The 27,811-nt window shown below is 37.9% G+C and overlaps 1 protein-coding gene across 1 annotated transcript; it reads right to left on the reverse strand.

Annotated features, from left to right (window-relative positions):
• Positions 1 to 769: 769 nt before the first annotated feature.
• alx4a (ALX homeobox 4a) lies at positions 770 to 26,660 on the reverse strand. The gene is made up of 4 exons (XM_048184118.1): positions 25,816 to 26,660; positions 10,438 to 10,748; positions 6,604 to 6,732; positions 770 to 4,682 (listed from the first exon to the last, which is right to left on the reverse strand). Exons 1-4 carry the CDS (start codon positions 26,159 to 26,161, stop codon positions 4,365 to 4,367), a joined length of 1,104 nt encoding a protein of 367 aa, XP_048040075.1. The 5' UTR covers positions 26,162 to 26,660; the 3' UTR covers positions 770 to 4,364.
• Between the last annotated feature and the right edge of the window lie 1,151 nt (positions 26,661 to 27,811).

The raw sequence follows: 27,811 nt of genomic DNA on the forward strand, positions 1-27,811 counted from the left end.
ATCTCAAACAAATCACAGAATTAAAAAATGTGGCCGATTTTGGCACGTTCGCGCATAGTTACTGGAAATTGATTGATGTGAAATATTATGAAGTTTTCATGTGTTCGTTATTGTGTTTTCATTCCTGTCACTTCCGAGTATTCGGGTTCTCATGCTCATCCCTAATTCGATGGTATGTTGACTTAGTGTAGATTTTGGATGAATTGTCTTCTTTTTTCTCCAGCTGCCTCTGTTGTCTGGGCCCAGAAGCAGATGTCTGAGCACTATGAGTGATTTAGGTTCAGGAGCCTGTACGTCTGAGATAAATTCATTTCATCTCCATGGGGAGTGAACTTGTAAAGAGAAATCTATTCCTGTTCTGACTCTTTCTGCCTGAAGAAAATGAAAATCTGGTAAGGAAGTTTCAGCAACATGTTAAGTATTGGAAATGTCATTGAATGACCAATTACACACAGAGAGCCAGATTGTCTGCAGCTTTTGAAGCGTTTTATACACCCCAGGCAAATAGGAGCACAGCATTCACTGTTACAAAATGTCTACTTTATAAAAATGTGTATGAGAAGGAGTTTTTAACTCTTAGTTGATCATCAAAATATTCAGGCCTATCCAAGAGCTCACGGTTAGTGATCAAGCACTGTCTGATTGGTCAAACTTTTACTGTACTGTTATGAAGGCATTTAGTATCACATTTCATGTCGCTTTTTTGGATAAACTTCATGAATTAAAATTTGTGAATACAGCTACTAATATATTGCACAGGGATATTTAGTATTAGTTTTTTTTTTATTATTATTATTATTATTCATCTGCATTTAGAGAAACAAACAAAAATGAGCACACAGAAAATGTCAAATGAAATGAAACATCCATAGTAGAATATCCAGAACCTGTAATGGTTTAAATGTAGGCTTTTTTTTAACCCATTAAAGGAGAGCCTAGTAAAAGTCTCTTGCCAACAGGAACTTCATGTCTTCAATATGTCTTTAAAGTAAGATGGCTGTTATATCAGGTTCTGAGAACAATGTGTGAGAAGCAGAGTGACTCACTCAAAATTGGTATTCACAAATTTTTCTGATTTTTGAGAGGCTTTGGGCCAAGTTTAAACAAAATATACAACTTGTTTTTTTTCGGATTTTAAACACATCTGAAAACGCACGTTGACAATAAACCAGCAATTTACCAGCCCTCGGTACTTCACCGTCATGTTCACAGAGTACTTGATAGTTGATTGAGTGTACACATATTTTATAGTGATATTCCACTTGAATCAGATGTTCTCAAAGCAATTCCAACAATTTAAAAAAAAAAATTGTAAGTGCAATAACTTACGGTTGTAAATCACACAATATATATAGACCGTAAACAAGCTTGAAAGTAAATAATTATTCAAAATGATTCAAAAGCCATATGTTTAGCTTTAAGCCATCACAACTATTTTAGGTTCATTTACACACCAAAAACCCAAATGTATCGCATTTTATCCCTAGACCCACAATACAACAACAGCCAGAACCCTTAGTCACACATAAAATAATATATTTCTAATAAGGATATTTTTTACAAAAGAACGGCTCCAAGGGTATTTTATGCAAGATAGGAATCCAAAGAAAACCATACATGCGACCACACACAAAACAAAGCATAATATTATTCTAGTACTTGGATATGCCTACTTCAGTAGTATAAGTTTTGAGAGATGGGACAGAGACTTAAGCATCTCTGTAACTCATAGGCATCTGCAAGGTACTGTCTGAAATTAACATTTCCTTTAGGTACTGTACAATCTGTTCTTGTACAGTCTCTACAGAACCGTTTTGACCTTTCTACATGTTTAGTTATGATTTACCTTTTGAATGAAATACAAGAGTATTAAAAGCAAATGTGATGACTTGTGTTGTGTTATGTGCAGATTAGCTCATTTAATGGTATGTAAGTATGTGTGTGCTGATACTACATAGAGTAATGATAGTGTTGACCTGAGCTTCGACGTCCTTCCCGGCTCCACAATAGTTAAAGATAGGCTAACACAGAGCCCAGGCTGTCACAGAATCCTTCTCCGCAGATGTCTCTGTGTTAATTAAAAAGACTGCCCGAGAGCATGGGTGTGCATGGACTCGGAGACACTGAGGGCTGAGGCTTTGGCCAGGGTAGCAGGCCAGGCCCTGTTCAGCATGGGGCTTTGAAAGAAGAGCCATGACAGCTGAAGGGAAGCATGTGCGAGGCATGTTTGTTTTGCATTTATCCCGCACACAGCTGTGTGGATTGTCCTTTCCCAGAACACCGGAACACTATATAGTCACTTCACCCTCTCAGTAACCTCTTAAAGGCCAAAGTGACACTGTCAGGACTCACAATTCTGCACTGGCAGACTGGAGGTTGAACTGCTACTCTGTTGAATGGGATCGGTGCAGGACGGGTCAGCTTTAGTTCTAATGAAAAGCACATTAACATTATCAAAAAAAAAAAATGTTTTCCCCCAACAGGTCCCTTGAAAGGGTGGGTGACGAGATGCTCAGTCATGAGATGCAATGAAGACTTCTGCCAAAAAAGTAATGAAGCATGGCTCGAACTTCATGAAGCTCCAACACTTTACATATCATATATACAGGCCATGGGACACAAGACTGAGCAGCAGTAAGGAGGTGATCTCTAATTAACTTTATGTAATGAGGTTCTCTTACAAAGTGATTTTTAACATCATATTGTGTCCTATGCATTTATAGTGAGGTTTTGTTTAAAAACATTAAGTAATGTAAGCCAAGTTTCTGTAGGTCTAAAAAAGACCTCAATATGGAACATGATTCCATGTTGTGACCCCCCCAAACCAGGTAAGTCACTGCTCTGGTATTACAAACAAAAAAGTTGTGTGTGTGTGTGTATATATATATATACGTATCTCCAGGGATCCAGATAAGCTGCACAGCAGAATGAAGGAAAGGAAATGTGGTTCTCATTTTCAAATTAGAAATGGCTTCTCCAAAGGGCAGAACGTATCAGATTCAGCTCCAGATTTCAAACAGCTTTGTTTTACCTGAGCTAAATCTGACTCGGGAAACGCAGAAAGCTCGTAGTACCTTGAAATGGGGCTCGCTTTATATTTCCACCACCTCAGTGGTGGTGCATGGCAATGTCAGTGATTACATGCCAAAGAACAGTATTGCTTCCACCCAATCAGAGCCATGGTGGATGATGCCTAGATTGGCAAGTTGATAGTTTCATTTTTTAGATGGTGCAATGAGGACTTCTGCGGAAAAAATTAACGAAGCATAGTTTAAATTTCAGGCAGCCCCACGATACGTATTTTATAGCCAGGAGATGGAGAGTGAGGGGAGAGTAGCCAAGGCTCCAACATTCACTGAAAAGTTAAAAAGATGCAAGAATATTGTGATCTTCAAAACACAAAGAAAGCAAAACTTTTTCAACCTATTTTTACATCCTTTTTGTAGATTGTAGTTCTTAGTGATGTTTGACAACTTGACAGCTGGTATGATGGATCCAAGATTTGTGTACCAGATGCTGCTGTCAAATCTGGCCAAACAGCTTTAGGACAATTCTTTCCTGCAGAGAAATTGAAAGGGATTGCAAATAATAGAAAGATAGATTGCAGTGTGGACAGAGACTGCCACCTGTTTATTTTTTGTTCTGTAACTGAATTGCTTTGATCAATACATGCCTGATGTCCCACGCCCAACAGACTTGTAGTATATCTCTTAAATAGCCGACTTCTGCAATTCCATATGAATTAATATGAACAAATGAATCAATGAGCAGTAGTGATTGTTCATTGAGGGATTTTGTGGGGTTAGATATTGGGAACTGGCGATTATACTGTATATATGTTTGGATACAGGCTGCAATGGGAAAGTTTTACTGTGAGAAACTATTGTTTGTCCTTTGGAACTGTCTAGGCAGAAATAGCATATTTGGAAAAGGAGTCTGTGACAGAACAAGAATTTAATAGGTTTTGATTATGCTGAGATGAAAAAGAAGCCAGATGCGTTTTGATAAATTTACGTGTGTTTTACAAATGGGACACTAGTGGCAGATAAGTGCAGGGTTTTTTTTCTGTTCATTTTTTTCTTTTTCATTTAATTCTTGTATGCATTCAAATGTCAAGTTTCTGTCATCTTTCTTGTTTTAAAGCCAGAACATTCTCAGTTTTATGATCTCTGATTTTCCCTAGTCTCTCTAGACTTCAAATTGAAATAAATCTCATGGGTTCTCAATTTCTTTTTCTTGTCTTTGTCAGTCCACACACTCCTTGATCCCAGGTCATGCTTTGGTGGCTAACTTGTGTTCACATTTGCTCCTCCTTCTCTTGTTTGTTGAGGGACTTCAGAGATACGGTCCTAAAGTTGGGGGAGTCATGTAGCCCAAGAGATGGCTGCGCTGTGTTCTTTAGCTTTCATTCGCAGTGTGGCGATGCTGGAAGATTTCCTGTCGGGGTCCATGTTTAGATCGTACCCATTAATACCAGTGCCCATGCCTGGACTCCCAAACAAGCTGCCCATGTGTGTCTGTCCCATGTGACCTCCAGGACTGGGCACACCCAAGAAGTCAGACACTCCGCTAGCAGCATGTGGATGAGGTGGCATGCAGGAAGTGACCGAGTCACAGGGTACGACGCAGCCTGGCACCGGAGATGCCGCACTGCTGCTGCCTATCCAAGAAGGGTTCTGAATCTGTAACAAAGTCAAATCCAGAAGGTTTAGTTATAGTGCATTTACATTCTGCAATCTCAGCATCAATAACATTAATGTAACTCATAGTCGTGAGAGCATTTATCAAGTCCGATGACTCTTGTTTTGAAATATTGCACTGGCGAAAGTGCAGAATCCTCAGTGGTACTCTGTGGAGATTTATCAAGAGCTTTGGGGCATTCATCTGGTCCCGTACTGAGTGGGAGCTGCTTGCCTAGTGTGGAGGAGGAATGCCTGTCTCTGTATGCTCCTTCAACACCCAGAATAACCTCCTCTGCTGAGCGGAGGGAGCACAGAGTGAATTGATAGGGCTGTATTCTGCTCTGGGCCTGGGGAGGTGGGGGTCTGAGGGAGGGCTGTGGAGGGAGATGAAAGCCCTCTCAGGGAGATGCCCCAGATGTGAGCAAAGCTGCATTCCACAGCTGCAGGCGCGCTCCCCAAAGAGCCACCCCTGCCCTCCGACCCGGCCACATATTCATAATAAATCCAGGAGATTCTTTGGCTCTCCTGTGAAGGCGTGTCATCCTTGGCCACAGCCCTGGTCTGACCTGACCTCGACATTGTGTTTCCTTAGGTCTTGAAATTGTCAGTTGTCTGCCTTCCTACTGTTTTTCATTTGATTTCAGGTTTTAAAAAGTAAAATTAAAGGATTAGTTCACTTTAAAATGAAAATGACCCCAAGATTTGCTCACCCTCAAGCCATCCTAGGTGTATATGACTTTCTTCTTTCTGATGAACACAATCGGAGTTATATTAATAAATATCCTGACGCTTCCAAGCTTTAAAATGGCAGTAAACAGGGCCAACGAGTTTGAAGCTCAAGAAACTGCATCCATCCATCATAAACGTACTCCACACAGCTCTGTGGAGCGGGGGTCTTCTGAAGCGATGCGTTTTTGTAAGAAAAATATCCATATTTAACAAGCGGTAAAGTAAAATATCTAGCTTGTTACACTTCCGCCAGACCACCTTCAAAACGTAGGGATGTAGCATAAGCGAGAGGCTTTACACTTTGTTCGTAAGTTGAATATGGAAGGCGGTCTGCCGGAAGCTAGATATTTTGCTTTATAACATGTTAAATATGGATATTTTTTCTTTATTAGCCGCCCAGAGCTGTGTGGAGTATGTTTATGTTTCAAGGCACTTTCTTGAGCTTCAAACTCGTTGACCCCATTTATTGTCATTATAAAGCTTGGATGCATCAGGATATTTATTAATATAACTCCGATTGTACACCTAGGATGACTTGAGGGTGAGTAAATCTAATCCTTTAATCATAAAGGTAACTTGAATGACTATAAAAGTCAGTTCTAATAACAGCTCTAGCACATGTATTCTCAATAAAACACTCTGACAGGGTTTCCCGCACTACTTATGTGCCGACGCAACATCAGTACTGAATCTATAGTACAAAACAGAAAGTGCGACCAGTGCAGTCCGATTCCTGAATGAATGAATTGATTCTTTGTACTGAATTAAAAACATAAAGCACAATCAGTTCTTGAACAAATGACTCTGTCAAATTAGTGAATCAAACACATACAGTTTACAACTGAATGACTCAAATCAGTGAAGTTACTGGTTCTTCATATGACAATGTAGTTAAAGATAAACATTTTCAGTTTTTCCAATTCTAAAAAAAGTGAAATAATAAAGGTCTGTGTAAACATCTTTCGTGAGAATGTTTTTAAAAAAAATAAAAATTTGAACTGAAATCATTCTGCAATTGACATCAGGTCCTAAGTACTAAAACAACTGCAAACGGAATGGAACTTAAAAAAACAAAACAAAAAAAAAAACCATTTTTTACTATTTCCATCCTTAATCTGCATTATTAATAAGTATTAATGTGCATGACTGACATTTCCTTGACTTTCAGCTATTAATGGAGACAGCACTATACCTGAGCATAGTTTTCAGGCCGAGTGAGAAGAGGCAGTTCATAGGCCGTGGAAAAATGTGTCCGGACCTGCTGCATCTGTCCAAAACGCTCTCTTTTCCGCCACTTGGCTCTGCGGTTTTGGAACCATACCTGCAAGCAAGACATCAACCCTTAATCATGAGGATATGGCATTAGTAAGTGATTAAATGACCTCATGCTAACTAGCCCCTTGTGGTGTTACATCATAGAGAGGAAATATTTTCTTAGTGGAGATATATTGACGGAGTAATAAACATCTATTATCAAGCTTCCCATTATTACACCGTTTGTTGCTCTGAACACATTGTGTGGCTCATTTGGTATCAAATGTCCTTTTTTTGGTATCTAGAGAGTCTGTCACTTTAGCTGTAAGTCTAGAGCTCATGTAGGAAGCCCTTTGGCTGTATTATTTTTCAGCATCTTTTCATGGAAAAAGTTTGGTAAGACCTGGCCATTGTTTGATGCTGTGGGAGCTGACAGATTGTGATGGCCTCCCCTGAGTTTCTTTTCTATCAGAGCCATCAGCAGCAGCAGGGGGCAGGGAGGGGAAAGCAGGAACCCACCGGGGCCAGAGGCCTCAGAGAACCATGTCACTCCTCCTCCACTACCACCACATGCTTGCTTTGATGGAATAGGAGATTGCTGCTCGACTTTTAGAAAGGAAAAGGTGAATTGAAAATGAAAGTCATTTACTCATCCTGACCTGCATGACTATATTTTTTTTGTGGTAAACACAAATGAATATATTTCGATCATGCAATGAAATTCAGTGGGCTTCAATGTTGTTTTGGACTCCAAAAAGTATCTGAAACTTTATTTAAAATATCTTCTTTTATGTTCCACAGAAGAATGAAAGTCACACAGGTTTGAATGACATGAGAGTGAGTAAATGACATAATTATAATTTTTGGGTAAACGATCCCTTTAAGAAATAATCATTACTGATACATTTTATCTGGCAAGTTACACTCGTTCTTTCAGTTTTTCCCCTCTTTGCTTTCCTATAGAAATATGCATTGTTTCCCTGAATAGATCTGGGAATTAGAGAACAAATTATACAAAGTGATTTCTCATGGCTCGCAGTCTGAAGAGCTGCCAAAATTCCATTATTTTAATCCCGGCTCTTCTCTGTTTAGAAGTATCTGTTTATTGATTTGTGGAGTGGAAAGTTTTTTTTTGTTTTGTTTTCTTTTGTCTTGCAATCTCAATTCGTCACGGAGCTTGAACTTGGATCTGGTGATGGCTCTTTGGTCAATCAGTTTGTGGTTATCGCATCCACTGCCAGCGAGATGTCAGCCTATCTCTCAGCGTAACTTGATAGCACCTTAGCTCTGTTTGCACTTAATGTGGTGGTGGACATCAAGGTCCCTTGGCTCCACATCATATGTTTGTAGAGCTTAACTGCCTAGAGAAAAAAAGAACGTTTGTTTTGCACAGATATTTTCAGAGAGCATCATCACTCTTGTGGCTCTCTGCTTGCATCCTTGCGTTTTGAAATGATGCTAGGTTTTGATACCGTCTGGACATCTATAAATCCGAAGACGTTTGTTTAATATGCATTGTCTGCACCAGCATTTTTAGTCCTGTTTTTATATTTATCTTTTTTCTCAGACTGTCTTCCCCTTCATAAATCTAAGCGTGGAAGTCGGGAGATCGAATAGAAAGATGGAAGAAAGTTCAAAATGGAGTTTGTTTTCATTCTATGTTTAATTTCCTGACTCTTAAGCCCCTGGCTTTCCATATCTGAATCTCCATCCCAGTAGAGGCGTGTAGACGAGTGGTGGAAAGATTCCCTTGCACCTCTCACACCGGTGAGCCAACGCTGAGGTGTGTTGTATAATGCTTACACCAAAAATTAACTTTTATACCAGACTGACAGGGAGAGAGAGAGACCATAGATGGGGAGTTAGTTGGGTCTTTAGTTCAGTTAAAAGTGGTTGTTCTTACTTTTTGGTTTCTTTAAAATATTTTCAATCATTCTTTCCCTTTAGTGGTCACTGCTGAATAAGTTCAGGGCTGCCAACATTAACAAGTCAACTAATTTTGGCCAGCACCTGTTAATAACGTAGTAGAAAAAGTCTTTTTAAAAATCTTTTGTATGTTTTCCATGCGTGCTAGTAACACAGTAATTGGTAAAGACGTTGACAGCTAAAGCAGCTTAGAGGCTTATTATGGAGCTTTATTTATGTTCCAGCACCAGGGGAGAAAGAACAGAAACACTGAACTAAACCCTGCAGAAAAAACAGCTTTGAAGTCCAGAGTAGCTTTGAGGATTGATGGTCTGCCTCTGCTGTCACTCAAGCTCACCTCTTCTACTTCTCAATCAGAATCATTCATTTTTTGTTTCTTGATCTCCAGAACTGTAATTATAGGAAAATGCTGTTTATAGCATTTTATTTATATTTTTAAGTAAGTAAAGCATCAATATTTCATTTTTATTTGAGTGACTCACATTTGGATGTTTTGGGGTGACAGTTTTATCCAGGTCATTGTTGGTATATCTTTATTTCCTTGACATTTTTTTAAACGTGTGCATGTCTAACTGAATGTTTTGGTGAATAAGTTGACTTTTAAGCCCTTAACCTTTGACTAGATGTATCCAGACTTAAATATATTAATATTATCAGACCTCTCTCTTAGAAAGGCAAAGAAAAACCAAATGATCTCAGCCAATTTGTGTAGACTTCAGTAATTTATACTACTGCTTTAAGTGCTGTTTCTTTATAGACTTTTTTTTTTAAATTATTATTATTTGGGATTTTTTGCCTTCAATAGGATGGGAGAAGCAACAGGAATTGATGGGGGGGAAAGGGGGGTGGAGGGGTGGGTTTAGCAAATTACGGCACCAGACTCTGGTTGCTTGCACAAATGCATCACTGCGCAACATGTCGGAGCACATGCAAACCTAAACTGAACTTTTCGCCAAACGAGTAATTTGTTTTTTTCATGTTGCTCTAAAAATGTTATGGTTAGCATTAGGGTAATGTACAGTAAAAAATAGGTATCTTTTTGTGCTGTCTCAAAGTAGAGAGTAGATGAGAAAAGTCCTAAAATGGTTTAACAGTGTTCATTGTCCCTGGAACTGAACCGTTGTGGTTCTTTGGCTATAACTAAAGAATAATGGGAAATATCCAGCGTTGTGTGTATGGATATTAGTCATAAGCAACCCTCACCATGTGAAGGAGCTTCAGGCCAGGTTCTCTCACCTACCCTTGAGAGCAAGGAGGGACACATTCTTTCCTGAGTGGGACATTAATGAAAGACAAACAGTGTAAATCCAGGGCTTCTAAGTAAAGCGCACATTCGGGGTCGGGTAAAGGGATCTCCCGGTCTGTCTGTTGGTGCAGGAATGCAGCAGTAGTGTTGGAGGGATTATATGCAAATGTAGGGATAGGGGGTGGGGGTGGGTCACATAAAGGTTCTGGTTTTCCAGACCTAGGCTGAGTTTAAAACAGCTGGGCTCAGAGGTTCTGGTAGAGGCTCGAGATAAAAGCAGACCCTGACATGTCTAATCTGAAAGCCCCTTTTTACTTTGTGATCTCTTGTGATGGCCAATTTTAAACAGCTTTTTCTTTGTATTCACCATTTACATTTAATAATCTTTGCACCGAGTGAAATCACTCTTCCTCCTGGTGTTGCTTTTCTTTTACCAACCTAAAATAATTGTGAGTCCTTATTAACATGACTCCCATCCCTCATTTTTCAAAGCCCAAATGGACTAAAATTAGTAGAGAGACTTCATTATTGATCTAGCCTCATGATAAAAGGTTATTCAAAACTTGGTACTGGATATGTGAAGTTTGAAGGGGCTCACACCTGTACACGAGCTTCTGTCAGGTCTGTCCTCAGTGCGAGTTGTTCCCGGGCGTAGACATCGGGATAGTGTGTTTTCTGAAAGACTTTCTCCAGCTCCTCTAGCTGATAGCTTGTGAAGGTGGTACGGTTGCGTCTTTTCTTGCCCTTGTTGCTCTCTCCCTCGGCCTTGTCCAACGGAGAAGCCAACTCTGAGTTTGGCTGTTGGGGGCTCTTCACTCCTGACTCCTTTACGCTGAGGTAGCTGCCATCCATCCCTGCAGGATCACTGTTTTGGGGCAACTCAGAATCTGTCAGCCCTGTGCTGTCTTTACCTGTAGACAGAAAATATACCTGTAATTTACATTGCTTGAATACTTAAGATTGTGAAAGTGATGTGAGGGAAGCAAATCAGTTATTCAAGTAACATTTTCACACATTGCTGGCATCTTTGTCCAAATGACTTAATGTAAATTTATATTATAAGGGTAAATCCCTCTGAAGCTATTTGAGATTAAGGGCACAATTGTGATATTTCATGTTAATTAAGCCAATTTTTTTTTTTTTTTTTTAAAGAATTAAGTAATGTTTGCGAGTATGTGTATTGTACAAAAAAAAAATGTTTGGCTTAATTAACATGAAATATCACATTTTAATACAATACTATATATATATCATACACACACTCACAGTGTACAGCATAAATGAGTACACCCCTCAGAACAAATAAAAAAGATGTGTTTTCTTTATGATCACACATAAAATTCATGGAAAGATTGCAAAACTAAAATGTATATGTAATAATAAAACAGAAATATGTCATTAATAGCCATAAAATAAGTAAATAAGCCAATTTTGTTTAAATTAAGGATTGCAGAAATGAGTACACCCTAGATTTAATTCAACAAATGTATATTAATCTAGTACTTAGTATGCCCTCCATAATTTTGAATATACTGCTCTGACCCGTCTTGGCACAGAGTGTACAAGTTCATGACAAATTGTCACATCTGTCCTGTTTAACTCCTGGATGATGAGCTCCTTAAATGCCCTGATCTTTAATGGGGAGTGTTGCTCAACTCGTCTCTACAGAGTCACCCACAGGGGCTCAAGAGTTTTAAGATTGAGTGCAATACATGTCCACAGAAGGTTTTTCACCTTGGGACAATGCATATCCTCATTATCAAAAATGCCCAACAATGCAGGAAATGAGGAAAGGGTAACATTTTCTGTTTCAAGTTTGTGTATTAAATTACACAGTAATGTGGGAATTCATGACAGCATTGATAAAGCACAACTCCCTTACACCTTCAGCACTCATACATCCCTATATAAGAGCTTTACTACCACTGAACTTTACTGTGGGAACCAGGCACTTTTCACTGTACTCCTCCTCTAGCAACACCATAACATTTTGGATGCTGAGACCAGAGTATGGCTAACTGACTTTATTGTGCTTTGGCTACAGTAGGTAGTTCAACAATCATGCATGTCATTTCTGCAGGCTGCATCTTACTCTGTGAGATAAACAGTCGCCGTTTTCATAGCATTTGCTGGCTCTGAGACACTCACTTGGTATTTCTCCTGCTATTTGTCTAGCAAAAAAAATCCCTCATCACTAATGAAAGCTTAAAATGAAGGCCTGATTATTTCAGGGGCCATTGTTTTTGAATTTCTGTGATACTTTTGCTATATTTTCACACTTAAAACAATGATTTGGTAATCCTCTTGTACCACTGTCCTCTTTTGTGCTAAGAAGTAAGTCTCCTGATAGTTCTCTCCCAAGTGCTTCCATTGTTGTCAGCATTAAGTCTGAAAATGATTCAGTGGGCTTTTAATAGTCAAGAAATTACTTCTCTTTACATGTTTTGGTTCAACATACCAATACATTGCCTTAAACTTACACCAGATTTTTATTTAGTTTTATTTAGTAACTTTTAGGAGGGTGTACTCATTTTTGCTGCACAACATTTTATCACCTTGATAAGAAAATCTTATTTTCCTGAATAATTTTGACATGCTTCTTTGGTAAGTGATTAAGCAGACATTATGACATTATATCTCTAAAGAACCCTAACATGTCTTCTAAGTAATTGAGTAATTGCTGACTTTCAGAAGTTTCAGAGGGAGTGTACTCATTTATGCTGTGCACTAATTAAAATATATATATTTATATATATTATATATATAAATTTATATATATATATGTATGTTAATATGCGATTGTTTATTATACATTTTGTTTATAATGCTTTCATGTTAATTAATAAATGTACTATGAGAATCAGAAATGTAGAAATGACCCTACATTAGTGAAGTATTGTTCATTATAAATTCATTTTATCTGCATTAACAAATAATACAATCCTATGGTATCTAATCTAAGTTTTAGCTATAATATTTGTCAATATAATCTAATATTGGATATCTTGATTATTCCTAATTAGTGTGTGGAATGAGAGAGTCCGTAAGGCCCGTGGCTTGGTGTCAGACTCACAGCAGTAACGGCTGCCAGTCTCGGCTCATAAATCAGCTGCTCATGTGAAACAGAAACCGTTGCTTTAATTGCAGACTGATAGAAAATTACAGGTTTCCTACTTGGGCACAATCCGAAGACTGCAGCCCTGCTTGATGAGCGCAGCCTCAAACGTACACACGGTCTGCGGCATGGGTGCAAAATAGAGCTTGGCTCATAATGAGGCCGCACTAGCCCAGCGACAAGACTCTAGAGTGGTAATTTTCTGCGTCAAGCCACTGGAAACACACAGCAGCTCAGCTGTGAAACCCCAGTCAGCGTGCCGGTCATAAATTCAGTCAGATCAATCAATGTGAGGATTCCAGTACATTAGGTCATTTCTCTAGTGCTCTCTCTGTGCTCATTACCTGTCTGTGCTTTGTGGAAAAGCTGTACTACAAAGACTGGCATGCTCTCTCAAATCATAAAGCTTTCAAATTTGATGGCTGTATTGGCAGACTTTTGGCTGTTTCACCCTGTTTCACTCACTTGGCTGCAAGGAGGAATAGGGTGTAAAGCTGGATTAGAGTTCCTTTGGGAATGTTCTCTTATGTGATCCAGTGGCGACCCTGAGCTTTATGTCTTACTTTAGCTCAGCTCTCAGTGACAGAAAGTTATTTTAGGTGATGCAGTGTTGAGATGTGTTCATTTTCTAATGTGAGACTTCATTAAAGCCTTCTCGGGTTTGAGCTGAGGGGCAGATGGGTAAATGCTACTGGCACACATGCTTTTCTCAGCACAGTACACCTCCTCACAGAACCATGTTGGGTAATGTGCAGAGCCGGATTAAGGTATTGCGGTGCCCCTGGACACACTGCTGCCCACACACTGAGGAAAATTGTCAACAGCTTGTAATTGGCGCAGTACTCTCAAAAGTACTCCTTAGTATTTCATCCCCAACATGGTTCATATCGGCATCTAAAAGGTACTATATTAAGGGCATAGTCCACCCAAACAAAAATATTCTGGCATCACTTACTCGTCATTCCCAAACCTGTATGACTATCTCCTGTGGAACACAAAAGAAGGCATTTTGAAATGACATGCAAGTCAACAGGGGCTGAAGTTGTTTTGGACCCCATTGAATTTCATGTTGTGGTTTAAAAATAGTCAAAACATTCTTCAAATTCTTCTTTTGTGTTCGAGGGAAGGAAGTAAGTCATACAGGTTTGGAACAGCAATAATGACAGAATTTTAACTTTTGGATAAACAATTCATTTAGGGGTAGATAAGGCACACATATGTTCCTTTTGAAGGTACTGCCCCAGTGACAAGCGAAAAGTAAAAAAAAAAATTGCATGCTTTGTCACTCTTTCACATCTCCCACTATTTGAAACCATTTGTATGGCCCTGAATTGTACACACCTAAACTAAACTTGTTGCCCCTGGTCACATGCAAACTGTCCATATGGTTATTCCAGCTCTGGTATTGTGTGCAACAAGAACATGTTGGCACAACCAACCTTTCACTCCTCCATCAAGTTCTACACTTTCAGTTGCCAATAACCATGTGAACTGTGATCAAGACAATAGTTTGTGGCTTTGTGAATCCTGTGTGGTGTCAGTGATTTGAAAATTGACTCTGCCTAGGGAAAAAAAACATTATCTTGATATATAACACACTCCATAAAATGGAACCAGCTTTATGGCATATAACATTTGGATGAATCTGTCTTAAAGGGATAGTTCACTAACAAAATTAAATGAGTCATTCCAAACCTCTTCTATTTAAGACAAAAGATATTTTGTAGATTGTTGGGGAAAGAAACATTTTGGTGACTCTTGACTTCCATTGTATGGACACAAAAAAAAAAAAAAAAAATCTAGGTATGTTTACATGCCCTAATTTCCATCAATCCGAATGAAAAGTTCTGTTTATAGGAATCCTAAACTTTGCAATTTGATTCACATTTTCATTTACATGTGCATTTATATATTCCGAACAAAATTTAAGTACATGTGCAGTGCCTCAGTTACCGCATTCAGAAGTAGAGAAAGCCACTGCTATAATATCACCAGAGCTACCGTGAGAATAAATGTTGTTTTTACCTTAATGAGATGCCTGAATGCAAAGTTGACCAATATGTCAGAAAAGCTTATTTTAGCAAAAATTTTGTAAAAAAAAAAAAAAAAAAAGTCAGTCTCCTCCACTGACCAGTTCTTAAGACGTAAATAAACACAATTTGCACGTCTGTAAGAAGTAAAACGTATGTAAACAGAGATCTTATTGTAAAAGAGGTCTGGCAAACTTATGCACTGCTCATGTGCGCGAGGTATTTTTGAATCCAATTGATCATATTATTTCAGGTCTACACCATCCCCTTCAATCTAATCAAAATTTAATTTGGATCAAGCTCAATCTGATATATGTTTATATGAAGAATTTTCAATCCATGAAATGAACCTTCAGTCCATTTACTAACAGATTGTTTGGGTGCATGTAAACGTAGCTACTGAGACATTTTTCTTTTTATGTTGTACAGGAAAAAAGTCCTACGGTTTTGGATCAACATTAGGGTGAGTAAATGATGACAGAATTTTCATTTTGTCTGAACTATCCCCATAACTCGTGTTGTTCAGTTCGGATTTAGAGACTTTTAGCTTGATAAATATAGCATTTTTGTCTTTACCTTATAGGTATACGCCTTAGGGACCGCTCCTATTCCTGACCACATAGCAGGTTGTATGTGCTTCCTTTTGGTTGTCTCCCAATTTGCCTTTTCTAGGCACCATGGGCTCAACCATGACAGACATGGAGCCAGGCCTGGGGGTATAATGGTTCCCACATTGCCTCTTGCCCAGGACTGACACATCTTGTTAAGCAAGTAGGAGCAGTGTATTTACTCAAACATAAATATTTTCAGCTCGTTCCTTCAGATGCCTCACGCCTCTTGCCCCCACACGGAAAAGCTGACAGCCTGTTTGAAATCAGGACCTAGCGATCAAAGGCTCTTGTTTATACCCTATGTCACTGATGGCTTTTGGCAGACCTAGAGTATTGTGACAGTCTCATAGTCCACCAAGGGTTCAACCCAGGCTCTCCGCTGCTCAAGGTGAACAGAGACTTGGCTGCCTCGTAGCTCCACCATATGGGCGAGTAACATGACCTGCCTTCTGGGCAAGAAATCTCACGGCAAAATGTTTCTGTCAGAATAGAAGAAATTTTGAAATGGAGCTCTGAGGGGGGTAATGGTTGAAGATTGCAACAAGAATGCAGAGCAGAACATGGTCATGCTGTTTTACCCTGTTTGTGGTGCTGTTAGACACACTGAAGTTTCATGAGGTCATGTATGGCTTTAGGAAACGCATCTACCACAGGTGATACCAGAAAAATCACCTACATTTTCCAGTGAATTGCAAATGAGAACATTATTTTAGCAGAATTGAAGAAATAAAATGTTTTGAATATTGCCCAAACCTCAACACTGCCTGCGAAAGCATAAATTCACTGAACAAGGGATCTATTCAGTGTCCTTTTTTTTTTTTTTTTTTTTTTTTTACACTCATAGCTTTTATGCTAGTTTTTTTTTTTGGTGCATAACCCTTTACTCTGTTTGCTAGTGTACATTGTGAAATCATGATGGTATATGTTTGTGTATACCAGTGTGTACCATATAAAGTCCACTGCTAGTGATCACTGATTTTTCTGATTTATTCATTACTTGTTTTTAAATGTCTTACATACACTACCATTCAAATGTGTAGCGTTGGTAAGATTTATAAATGTTTATGGAAGAAGTCTAAGGCTACCTTTATTTGATTAAAATGCAGTCAAAAAATGAATATTCTGAAATATTATTACAATTCAAAATAACTGTTTTCTATTGTAATATATTTAAAATGTAATTAATTCTTGTGGTGGCAAAGCTGAATGTTCAGCATCATTACATTACAGTCTTCAGTGTCACATGATCCTTCAGAAATCATTCTAATATGCTGATTTGCTGCTCAAGAAACTTTTGATGCTCAACAGTTGAGCTGCTTAAAGGTGCTAAAGAGGATCTTTTCGTCGACTGAGAAACCAAAGACTGTTAGTGAGTTTTTGAAATGAGCGAATGCGTAAGAACAACCCCCCTTCTTCACAGCTCATTTCGAGGGAACGCCTCCCAAAACTAGTGCACGAGTATTGGAACACGAGTGTTTACCACCGGCATCCGCTGTGTCGTGTTAGTGGATTCATTATGTCGGACTCACCGCAGGTAACTCATAATCTGCAGTTGTTACTGCTGTCTCCTGACAAAAACATTGCATGCGGCGCCTGTAGAGTGTGGAAAGTTACTGGAGCGCGCATCCGCGCACGTCTCTCACAAGGAACATCATGGCAGTGATTGACAAGCCAGAGGGCCAATCGCGTAAACAATTGGCTGATGTTTTTAAGGCCCTACCTCGTGCACAGATGATGTATATTAATATTATTCCTTTCAGTGCACTTAATAAATAGTCTTTTATCAGTTAGTAAAGACAGTTTCAAGTAATATTGCAAAAATGTATACAACAAAACATCCTCTTTAGCACCTTTAATATTTTTGTGGCAACTGTGATACAATTTTTTCAAGATTTTTTTTTTTTTTTTTTTTTTTTGATGAATATAAGCTCAAAAGAACAGCATTTGATTGAAATAGGAATCTTTTGTAATATCATGTCTTTACTGGCACTTTTGATCAATTTATTGTCCTTGCAGAATAAAGGTATTAAAAAAAAAAAAAAACGGTAGTAACAATAAATATTATGCATGTTATTTAGCATGTTTTTGTGAACTTTGGTAGTGTGTGGGATCTTATTTCTCTTCTGTTTATTAGTAGATCCTGCTTGTTTTGAGTGAACGAGGCTTTCTATTTATTACATTTTCCATGAGGACGCATAATGGTATTTTTGCGTTTTCCATTTAGTTATTTGTGCGTCAGCTTTTATAACACCGGTTCCAAGACAGCACATCCATTTCTCCTTCTTTCCTTACAGAGCAATGGATGTGTGAAGTCTTTTACTTTTCCATTGCAATGAGGTAAGAGAGACATGGCATCAGTTGCCGGGGCAGGACGAGAAGTTCAGCTCTAGGTTAGGAGACGGCGAGGTTCAGGAAAAAGACTAATTGGCATTTTAACCTGAGTATATTCACACCTGTATGCGTAACAAGAATGGGGCTTGTAAACCTATTTTACAGCATCTACTTTTACCTCTGACTCCAGAGTTAAATATCTTCAAATGGGTCGCCATTTGATATTTCCTATAAATCAAGAGAAAAGGGCACCACTATATATTTTCATAAAATATGCATGAATGGCTTGCACAGTGGTTCCAGATCCACTTGCACTAAAAAGGTGCCTTGCCTTCGATGGGAGACGCCAGCGGTTCCTAGCTTTGTAGCATGTCGGTGCTCGACCCCGTGAGTTAGCGAGGGTCAGATCTTTACAAGGGGCAGCCATTTAGTACCAGCTGAAAACGGGGGAACACATCAAAGTGTAATTTAACTAGCTGTAAAGCGGCAGGGCATCCTCTATGCTTTTTTACAGAATCTGATTGTTAGGGTCAGCAGCAGGCAAATAAAAGGAACACTATAAATTAGGCTACCTGGGGTCACTGTGAAGGGTTAATGGTGAAATATGCCAAAGCCCCTGAAAATGTTTAAAAATTAAAACGCATAAATAAGATGTGGCCGGGCCGGGTTTCATCATTATTATGACTGAAAGCAAATGGTAAAGGAAATTGGGGAAGACTGTTTGTTCATCTAAAGCTTTTATTTCTATTTGTAATTAGGTTTGTTTTCTGTGCTTAAAATATGGATTGAATTGTAATAGGCAGCTCTGTGCTCTGAAGCCGGGCCAACAGTCTGAACTTTCCTTCCGCTATCTAATTATTTCAGGCTCTTACAGACGGACACGGCAAGGAGAGATTGATAGGTTGTGATATGAAGAGTGGCTCCGGCTTGTGGCATATGGAAACGGTGAAAGATTTTTTTTATTGGTGATTGTGAGCGTGACACCACAAGATATTAGTAGAGAAGGAACCTCATTAGTAAACGTCTGCACATGCAAAACCAGAGCAAATCACATACTCAAAGGCAGATGTGACAACAGCAGCACGATTCTAAACATAGCCCAACCAAACCACAGGGACTGTCTCCTCCTTTGACTTGCTTTACGTTTGAGGGGTCACCCCTCGTTCTTGAAGTTACGGACTTCTGAGTGAACTGCATGACTCTATTCGAAAGACATAGACACGCATAAGACCGCAGATGTTTTTGTGGGAGAGTTGCATCTCTGCTGGTGCAGACTGGAAAAAAAGCCCGGTAGTGAGAATCTGATAGGTATCCGCAGAGAAGTCCAAACACACCGCTAGTCCTGAAGGACGATTTATCCCAGCAGGCTGCAGCAAAGAGCACATGCTGGGCAAGAAAACACAGCATTTCCTTTAAGCTGCTTCTCGCGATAAATCACAGCTCGCTCAGCTCGTCCGCCTCTCTTGGAGTGTCAGGACAAAAAGTATTTGAACCGAAAGCTGCTTAAACCTGAGGATGTTTATCAAATGCCATTTCAATCAGTATGCACTGTCAAAAAGAACACATGGGGTGTCAGATCGAAACTCTCTGAGCTAGTTTTACAAACACCGCTTGGTATGGTTGCTGCCTTCCCAAAAATTATGATTATGGAGAGATCGGATTTGGTGGTTTTCTGAAAAATCTAGTGAGTTAAAGTACTCTGTGTAAGGGCAGTATTTTGCTGATTTCGGCTGTGGCTTTTCTTTTGGAACATCCCTCGGCACAAATATATCTCTGTTTTCAGAGAGCATCTATCTGGTGCAAGGGTTACAGAATTAAATCAGTTTGTTGCAATAGCTTGCCTTGTACGGTTCTCTCTTTTTATTTTTTATTGTATTGTTTTGTTTGTTTAGCAGTTGACATTGCATTTCCCAAACCCTCTGTAAAGTTTGGAATCTCCTGGATGGCATTAGAAACCACATTGGAGCGGTGCTGTAGTTAACAAGCACAATGGAATGCTGTAACAACCTAACTAATCTCTGTCTTGTAAGATGATAATGTCAAGAAGAAATACAGAAGAGCCAAAAGCTAAAAGTAGTATAAAAGCATACATTACAGTATTAGAAACATTTTTAATTTTGCTTAAATGGTTAGTTCACCCAAAATTGGAAACTCTAAAATCATGACTTATATTTTCTTCTGTAGGAAACAAAAAAGAAGATATTATGAAAAGTCAATGGAGTTTGTACCACAACTTTCTTCAAAATACTTTGGAAAAACACGGTGAGTAAATGACACAATCTTCTTTTTTTCATGCACTATCCCTTCAAAAAAGAATGTCTACATTTATTTTCTTTTCATATCAGTAAGTTCCAAATCAATAGTAAAGAATTAAAACAACGCATTAAAAAATTGCTTTCACCTTTGATCAAATGTTCAGCCGTTCACTAGTAGTTCAGGACCCATTAGAGGTTCGATAATGCTGTTTAAACAGAGGCCTTGTCTTTGAAGCCTGTACTGCCGCATTCAGGCAAGCACACTGAGGCTAATGTAAACTGTAAATCCAAATTTCAAGCTAACTGGTAAAATGATCCCAAGTCCTTGTCACCTCTCCTTAGATCAATAGACTATGGGAATATGCCTTTTTTCCTTAGTTGTGCTGTACTTCTGTTCCACTATGACTGTATAATTGTGACATGTTATTATTATTTCAATTTATATAATTGGAACACATCAATCAAAATATATAAATTCATATATTGCATGGTGATAATTCTTACAATTGATATATAGTAAATTAAATGTAGCCTTGTAGTACTTCAGATGTCGTGTAAATTAAAGTAGTTAGTCATGTTCTAAGTACAACAAATCAAACTGACATTTCTTTATACTATATTCAATTCAATTCACATGAATTTGTATAGCGCTTTTCACAATGCATATTATTTCAAAGCAGCTTTACAGAAAATGCATGTCAACATTACAATTTCGAGTAATCTGTTATCAGAGGTGACTGTCAATATATGCATGCAATATCTCATTTTTAATTTACTTTTATTTATGATTTTCTATTTATTTTTGTATGATAAAGGTGACTGGAAAAAAGTGGCGTATTTTTACGTTTTAGAATTATTTTTGAATCCCTTCCTGCAGAATTTAATCGTGTTTTACAACCGGAAAAAGGTTTTGCTGCTTTGTGAATGCTCATTATAGAAATGCAGCTGAGCTGCTTCCTTTCACATGGTTATTCATCATATCGGCCAAACGCTCATAAAAACATAGTTTGCTGTTTATTGAGAGTGCTTAAAAAAGGTTTGCAAGCAATGAGAATATATAAAAAGCATACAAACACAACCTAGGAATATAAAAGACGAAAAAGTCGCTTTTATTAATATGTAATATCCAACTATTATTTTACACATGTTTAATGATTTTTGAGAGTAGTTTTTCTAAAACGATTAACTGAGCACAAAAGTCCACTGAACAAGGATGACAACGTTCGTCTGATTTTGTTTTGTACACTGATTGAAGCAAAGCATATAAATACTGCCATTCCCCCACCTGCTATAAAGAATATTTTGTATCTTGCTGTTGCTCTCAGCAGAGTCAGTAGAAACAAACTATGAGCAAGCTTGAGCCTAGATGATTCACGCAACCACCAAAATACAATCTAATACTGAAAAAAAGAGGTGATAAACCACCAATCTGTTTTGCCTGTAGCACAAGGTTGTCAATCAAGCTATCATCATGTCTTATCTGCTTAAATTTACTGTAAAAACTAAATGTTTTAGCCCTTGAATACTGTTTTTAAAAAATCAATACTCTATAATGCTGAATAGCTTAAATACCTTGTTCATCATGACCTAATCTAACGCAAGCACTAACACTGAATGCATCCTTAATTGGTGCCTTTAATGTCGATATTACCAAAGGTTTATGTGATCTCTTCCATCACCATCTCAAGCCAAATGCAAATGCTGCGATGCGTTGTATATTTGTCAAGGCATTTGTTTTACAGGGTTTTGTGAAGTCATCATCCATTGACATTTCATGGTCTCCCTTTGGTTTTGGGCTTAGTCTTAATTAACAGGGACCATGTCAATGTACATCTGACCTAGATAGCGACCTTTTTTGTAAGCGCAATTCTAGTGTTCGTGTTGGCTGATGGAGGACAATGCTGTGGGAAAATTGGGGTTTCATTGACGAGGTGATGAAGGGCACTCCTTTTAAGGGTGTCGTTTTCTTTTGTTATTTCTGCTGACCACAAAGGAGGAATTAGTCGAAAGCATGTTATGAAAACCACATACCATCTTCGACATAAAATAATAATGCCCATGGGACATTGATGCAAGTGTTAGTCTGGTACTGCAGAATTATTATGTAAGCCACACTCGATTCTGGTAAGTGGCATTTATACATTCATTCATTCACTAACTTATTGTCATTCCTCTTTAGGCATGACACATCATAAAATCACTAAGCAACTTTTTTTTTTTGGCCTTACAAATTTCTCTGGTAGGAGAGTTTGAATGTTGCACTTTTTGAGTTGCTGTAATGACGTGGAATGAGTCATTACCTTTTAACAAGCTCTTGTAAATTAAAAGCACATTTGAATATTAAATTATGATTTACTATTTGATAATCATGATAGTTGTTATGTCAAATTAGACCACATTTTGTAATTTCATTGCCCTAATGAACTGTAGTTATCTGTATCGGCCAGCCTCATCAGAAGGGATTGTTATTCTTTGTGCCTTGAAGTTGATTATTTCTAATTATATGAGTGACATATTGTCTCAAGAGTTCAATTTGAGGCAATGTTCAATTACAAATAAAAAATAGCATACAAACAGTCATAAACCCATTCATCTGTGTAGATATGAATAAATGGATGAAATGTGTTTTCAATTTAAGTCAGTTATTCGGTGTTCACTAACCTCTAGATCAATTACAGTGATGCATTCATTATCCCTAATTAAAAAATAAACTATCCCTTTGAACTGAGACTCTGGAGATGCTGTTATTTACAGGATGCCACCAAACGCATGCATTCTACAGCAACCCATTTACTAACGGGCATGAATAAAACAGGATATTGTTAATAATATCAACACTACCTCACCATAGGAGGGTTTGTTGTAACTGATCTGGATTAGGCTAGTACTACCTGCTCTAAATAGACATATTTTTAAATTTATAGTGTTTTTTTATTATTATTATTATTTCTGTTTTCTGTTGTGCTCCTTTTGCTATGTATTTTTTCATGAACGATGAGCTATATTTCAAAGTTAGCTGCTGAGGGTAAATCCATCACTTCACCACTGACACTTAACATATTACAGGCAGTAATATTATACCTGTGTGAGCAGATCAATTATTTATCATGATATGTGCTAGAGGATTAATTGGAACTGCTTTTCTCACCATCAGAGAGTATCACTTTATAACTTTTATTTTATCAACAAACTTTATTATATAATGCATGTTAATGTACATTTATATATTTTGGGTATCATAACACTTTGGTTCTTATAAGATTCAGTTCTCAAATCAACTGCTAGTTTTTTAGGCATGACATCATGTCATATTAATAATGGCATTGAAGTTAATGGAAAGTGTTAAAACAGGTTAAAATTAAACTAGCTAATTTTGCCATTCACTTGTACGGTTCTGTTAATCAACTCCTATTGTCGTTTTTTTCTGTCAGGGAGGTTTTAATTATAGTTTGGGAAATAGGACTTTTATTTGACAACATCTGCACAACAGACCATTATTAAATGTAATGTATGTCAATATCTCGTTGCGTCATGAGTTTTTGCAGCGAGTTCCCGAAAGCTGCAGATGTAAACAGATGATGGCTTGTGAAGGCTGTTTGGTCGTTATGAAAGTGATTACAATTACCTAATTATAATATTTCTAAAAATGTGTTTCTATTAATGCCGTTGTTATTGTGTTAGGCCTTCTGCTGCTTTTTTCCCCTCACTTCGATGTTGCAGCTGATTATAATTTCGCCATGTTCTCACGGTCTCTTTTGCAACTCTGTTCCTCCGATCTTTTTGACAACTAAAGCTAAAAGATGACTCCGTAAAGCATTCTTCCCCCATATAAAATTGTCGCATGTCTTGTGGTTTTCAGAGGACACAAGTTTCTCAGGCCTATAACAGATTGAGATGTAGCCCTTTCTTATTGCAGCCAGTGTTATGCGTTTTTCTGGTAAGCTATAGGCCTATTGAATGATTATCGTAGTCCTGTTATATTACTGCAAGATTTGATCATTTCAGAAAAAAATTACCAAGTGATTGTAGCTTATATTTGAAGATGCATTTTTACTTTATTCTTGAAAGGCGAATCATGTTTTTAAAGGTTTGTTTATAATAGTATAGCTATCGGTGAGCCATTTCCAAAACTTTTTTCTCTTCATTTTTTTTTTTTTTTAAATGGGCATTATCCTCTTTCGAATAAGCCAAAAACAATGCAGTCTTAAACTACTCACTTATTGATATATAAGCCTTTTTTCTATTATTTTAAACTCCTGACAGCTAATACAGCGTTATAGTCGCACAGCACACCTGACATTTCTACTTGTTACGTCGCTAAAATTCGTTTAATCTCAAACACATTAGTGTCAGTTTAAAGTATGTGTATTGTTTAAAATGCATTAACTAAAACAAACATTTGCAAAAGACTTTTATGGACACATTGAAACATTTTTCCAACCTCATTATGGGCTACCGCTACCAACTCTTTGGCTTCCGTATCCGGAAATATTTTGAAACGTTTGTCCCTCCTGTTTTAGAATTTTTAATTTTAATAACAAGGTTATTCTTATTGCATTAGCCTATTATTCTTTTATTAGGCCTATTATTATTATTATTATTATTATTATTAAACATTTTAAATAAGAATGTGGTAGTGATGGATGTCAGAGGACGGGAATCCTGAGAAAAGCTCTCGTGCAGCTGAACTTATTTTGTTTCCTAGCTTCCTTACAAGTCCTCAGGGCCGTTTCCATCCACGAACGCTAGCTTCGTACACACGTGTTGAAAGAAATATATTTTTGATACATCTGTAGAATATTAAATGCCTTTACAGTGTATTATTGAAGCTGCAGCGTTATCAATTTCAGTACCCTCGTTTTATAGGTTATTGGTCAGAGAGGTGTTTTGATTTAGTTGCCATTCAATTTATTATTATTATTTTATAGCCATTTTCATATAGCCTATCTCGCGGCTTTTTTTTTTTAGCTAATTCCAAATAAAAGCACATCACCTAATTCCCTGAGTGCACGATCTTGTGTAGCCTATAGGCTAGTTGTGCAAAAAGTCTTGACTTTGTTAGCCCAGAGGGGTTTCATATTGCTATACAGATCCGAGCCTGCAATCATATAAGTGAGAGAAAATTTCAAAATACTTAATGTGTCGTCGACAACTTGTAAAAGCTTTTAAAATTATTTGCGTTTGCCTTCCAAAATGTGTTAATTCAATTGTCTGCTTCAGATCCAGTATTAAGAATTGTAATTCAGATTATCGCATTAAATATAATTTGATTCAGTCTTCAAAGGTAAAATGTAATAACGGGGGAGGTTATGCCTCTTCCTAATTGTGTTACTGTGAGAGCTGAGCCAGTTATATTGGTAGTAAGTTGTGAAGTCAATTGCATTTGCTTTGTAAATATTAGCCTACTGATAGACTTTACTCTGATGTGATTATCAATATGAATAACCGCCTCTCACGTAAATGTAGCTTTTTATTGAAGGGCTTTGCAGATTATCCTGTCTTAACAGAGTCATAAAAACATTAATGTCATTGCAGTTGAACGTTACGCTGACTAAAATGTAGTTGCTACGAATTTCTAGAAGACATCTTGAGTTGCTTCTCTCTGCATGCTAAAACTTGATTCATTTGAAACTCACCATAACACGCGATGAGCCCTCCGTTGTGTCCGCTTTCCTGCTGGAGTTTCCTGCTGTCTGGGGGAGTTTTGCAGGAGGACCTCTGCATGAAGAGGTGGTATTTGTTAAAGGTGCCTTCCCCAGCAGTGGCATCCAATGACTGGCATTCCTGCTGGAACGGACTCCCAGATTTTTCCCCGTACGCCTGACCTTTGTTGGTCAGGAAAGCGGGGCTGTATTTGGTGTCACTCGCCTGGAATGTCCTGAAAGGGTTCGCCTGGTGATCCCTACCTTGCGGTGCAGATGGGCTATAATATGAATCCATGGATGTCATTTCGCAGTATGAAACGCACGTCTCGGCGTTCATTCCTAAAAAAAAGTTTCGGGAAGAAAAAGACCTCCAAACGATTTTTTTCTTTCTTTTTTTGGAGAGCAAAGCGAACAGATACTCTCACACTCTCTCCCTCTTCCTCGTACAAACGAATACACACACACTCACACGCGCACGCATAGACTTGTGCAGCAGCTGGCTTTGGTTATAAAATGATTCAGATGTTTTCCAGAAACGGATAGCTCACCAAAAGCTAAAAAGCCCCCTTAAGGTTAGAGGAGTAACGAAAAATGCGTCTTCTGAAGATGCAGCCCAGATCTCCTCGGTATAGACCACTATGCACGTCAAGACCTCTCCTCGGTTATTATGTAGATGAAATGAATGGGTGAGGTCAGACCTTTTGCTAAGAAGAAAAAAATGTTTTGTTGGAAATATGTGGGGGGACTTAACACATGACATTAATGTCATTAGGATATGAAATATATAACTGATTGAATGTGAAGGGCAACACGGAGGGAGCAATTTAATGGTTGATTCGCAATGCTTTTTAACTAGAGGCTTTATCCTGCTAACAAAGAAACAAGCTTGAGCTCTATACGGGATTATATGCGTGTTGCGTTTAAGCCATCGATGTGTTTCACTCTTAGACACTTTTCTTTTTTGTTAAATATTTTCACGTTTTGGCGTTTTTGTCTTTTTAATCGGGTCTGATTAAAGGGAAAATGTCTTTGCCACTCTCAAGATTGACTTCATATGCATTTATGTGCATTTAAATATTTTTATCGCAATTTGAGAGCACAATTAAACCCGAATAAATTAAAAAAAGAATAGAAGAAAACTTATTCTAGATAAAAAGATTCAGGCCACAGTAGAACTTGTCACTGAATGTTCTTCCAAACACTATATCATATTTCGTTTATAGTGTTGTTGGTCTGCCAGATCTTTTTGTTTGGCGTTTTAATAATTAGCATGAAATTCTGTAGTTTCCAATAATAATAAAAAAAAGACTAATGTTTTAACATTTTTCTGTTGGAAGAGCAATCCTTGCTGAAGCAACATTTATGGTCGAGGTGGCAGTAAAACCTGACGTATGATGACGAACAAGTGTTTTTGTCATTTAATTATGCAAATTAAACATTTAGTAAGTTAATGTGCGTTCGATATCTTTTTTTTTATTTCATAAGTTCATATCACTTCATAAAAGTTCATGTCGTGTGTGTGTGTGTGTGTGTGTGTGTGTGTGTGTGTGTGTGTGTGTGTGTCTATTCTGCTGTCATTCTCGGGTACATTGTGATTAGTCTAAATCTGCGGTACTCACTCGTGTTTATTTGAATTTGCCACCAAGCGAACAACACCGTGATCTTTGCAGGTTCTTAATTTGATCTTAAGTTAGAGGTTTTTAAGACCCAATTTTTCCAGATCTACAGAAGAGAAGAACAGTCCCGAGGCCTGTTCATGGTCAGCATTTTTGTTTGTTTGTTTTGATTTTTTGTTTTGTTTTGAGTGAGTGAGATGTCTATTAATTTGTATGCGACCATTAAAAATGTATAACTTTTTTATTACACAGTCTGTGTTCTTTATCCAAAATTCTTTTCAAAACGACAAGCTATACACTTGCGAGTCATCACTGGTTAAATAACGAGTCGAGTGAACAGCGTGAGACATCTAGATATTATTTGCGCTGAA

This window comes from Megalobrama amblycephala, linkage group LG3 (genome assembly GCF_018812025.1).
Source record: "Megalobrama amblycephala isolate DHTTF-2021 linkage group LG3, ASM1881202v1, whole genome shotgun sequence".
In the NCBI taxonomy this organism is placed as follows: domain Eukaryota; kingdom Metazoa; phylum Chordata; class Actinopteri; order Cypriniformes; family Xenocyprididae; genus Megalobrama; species Megalobrama amblycephala.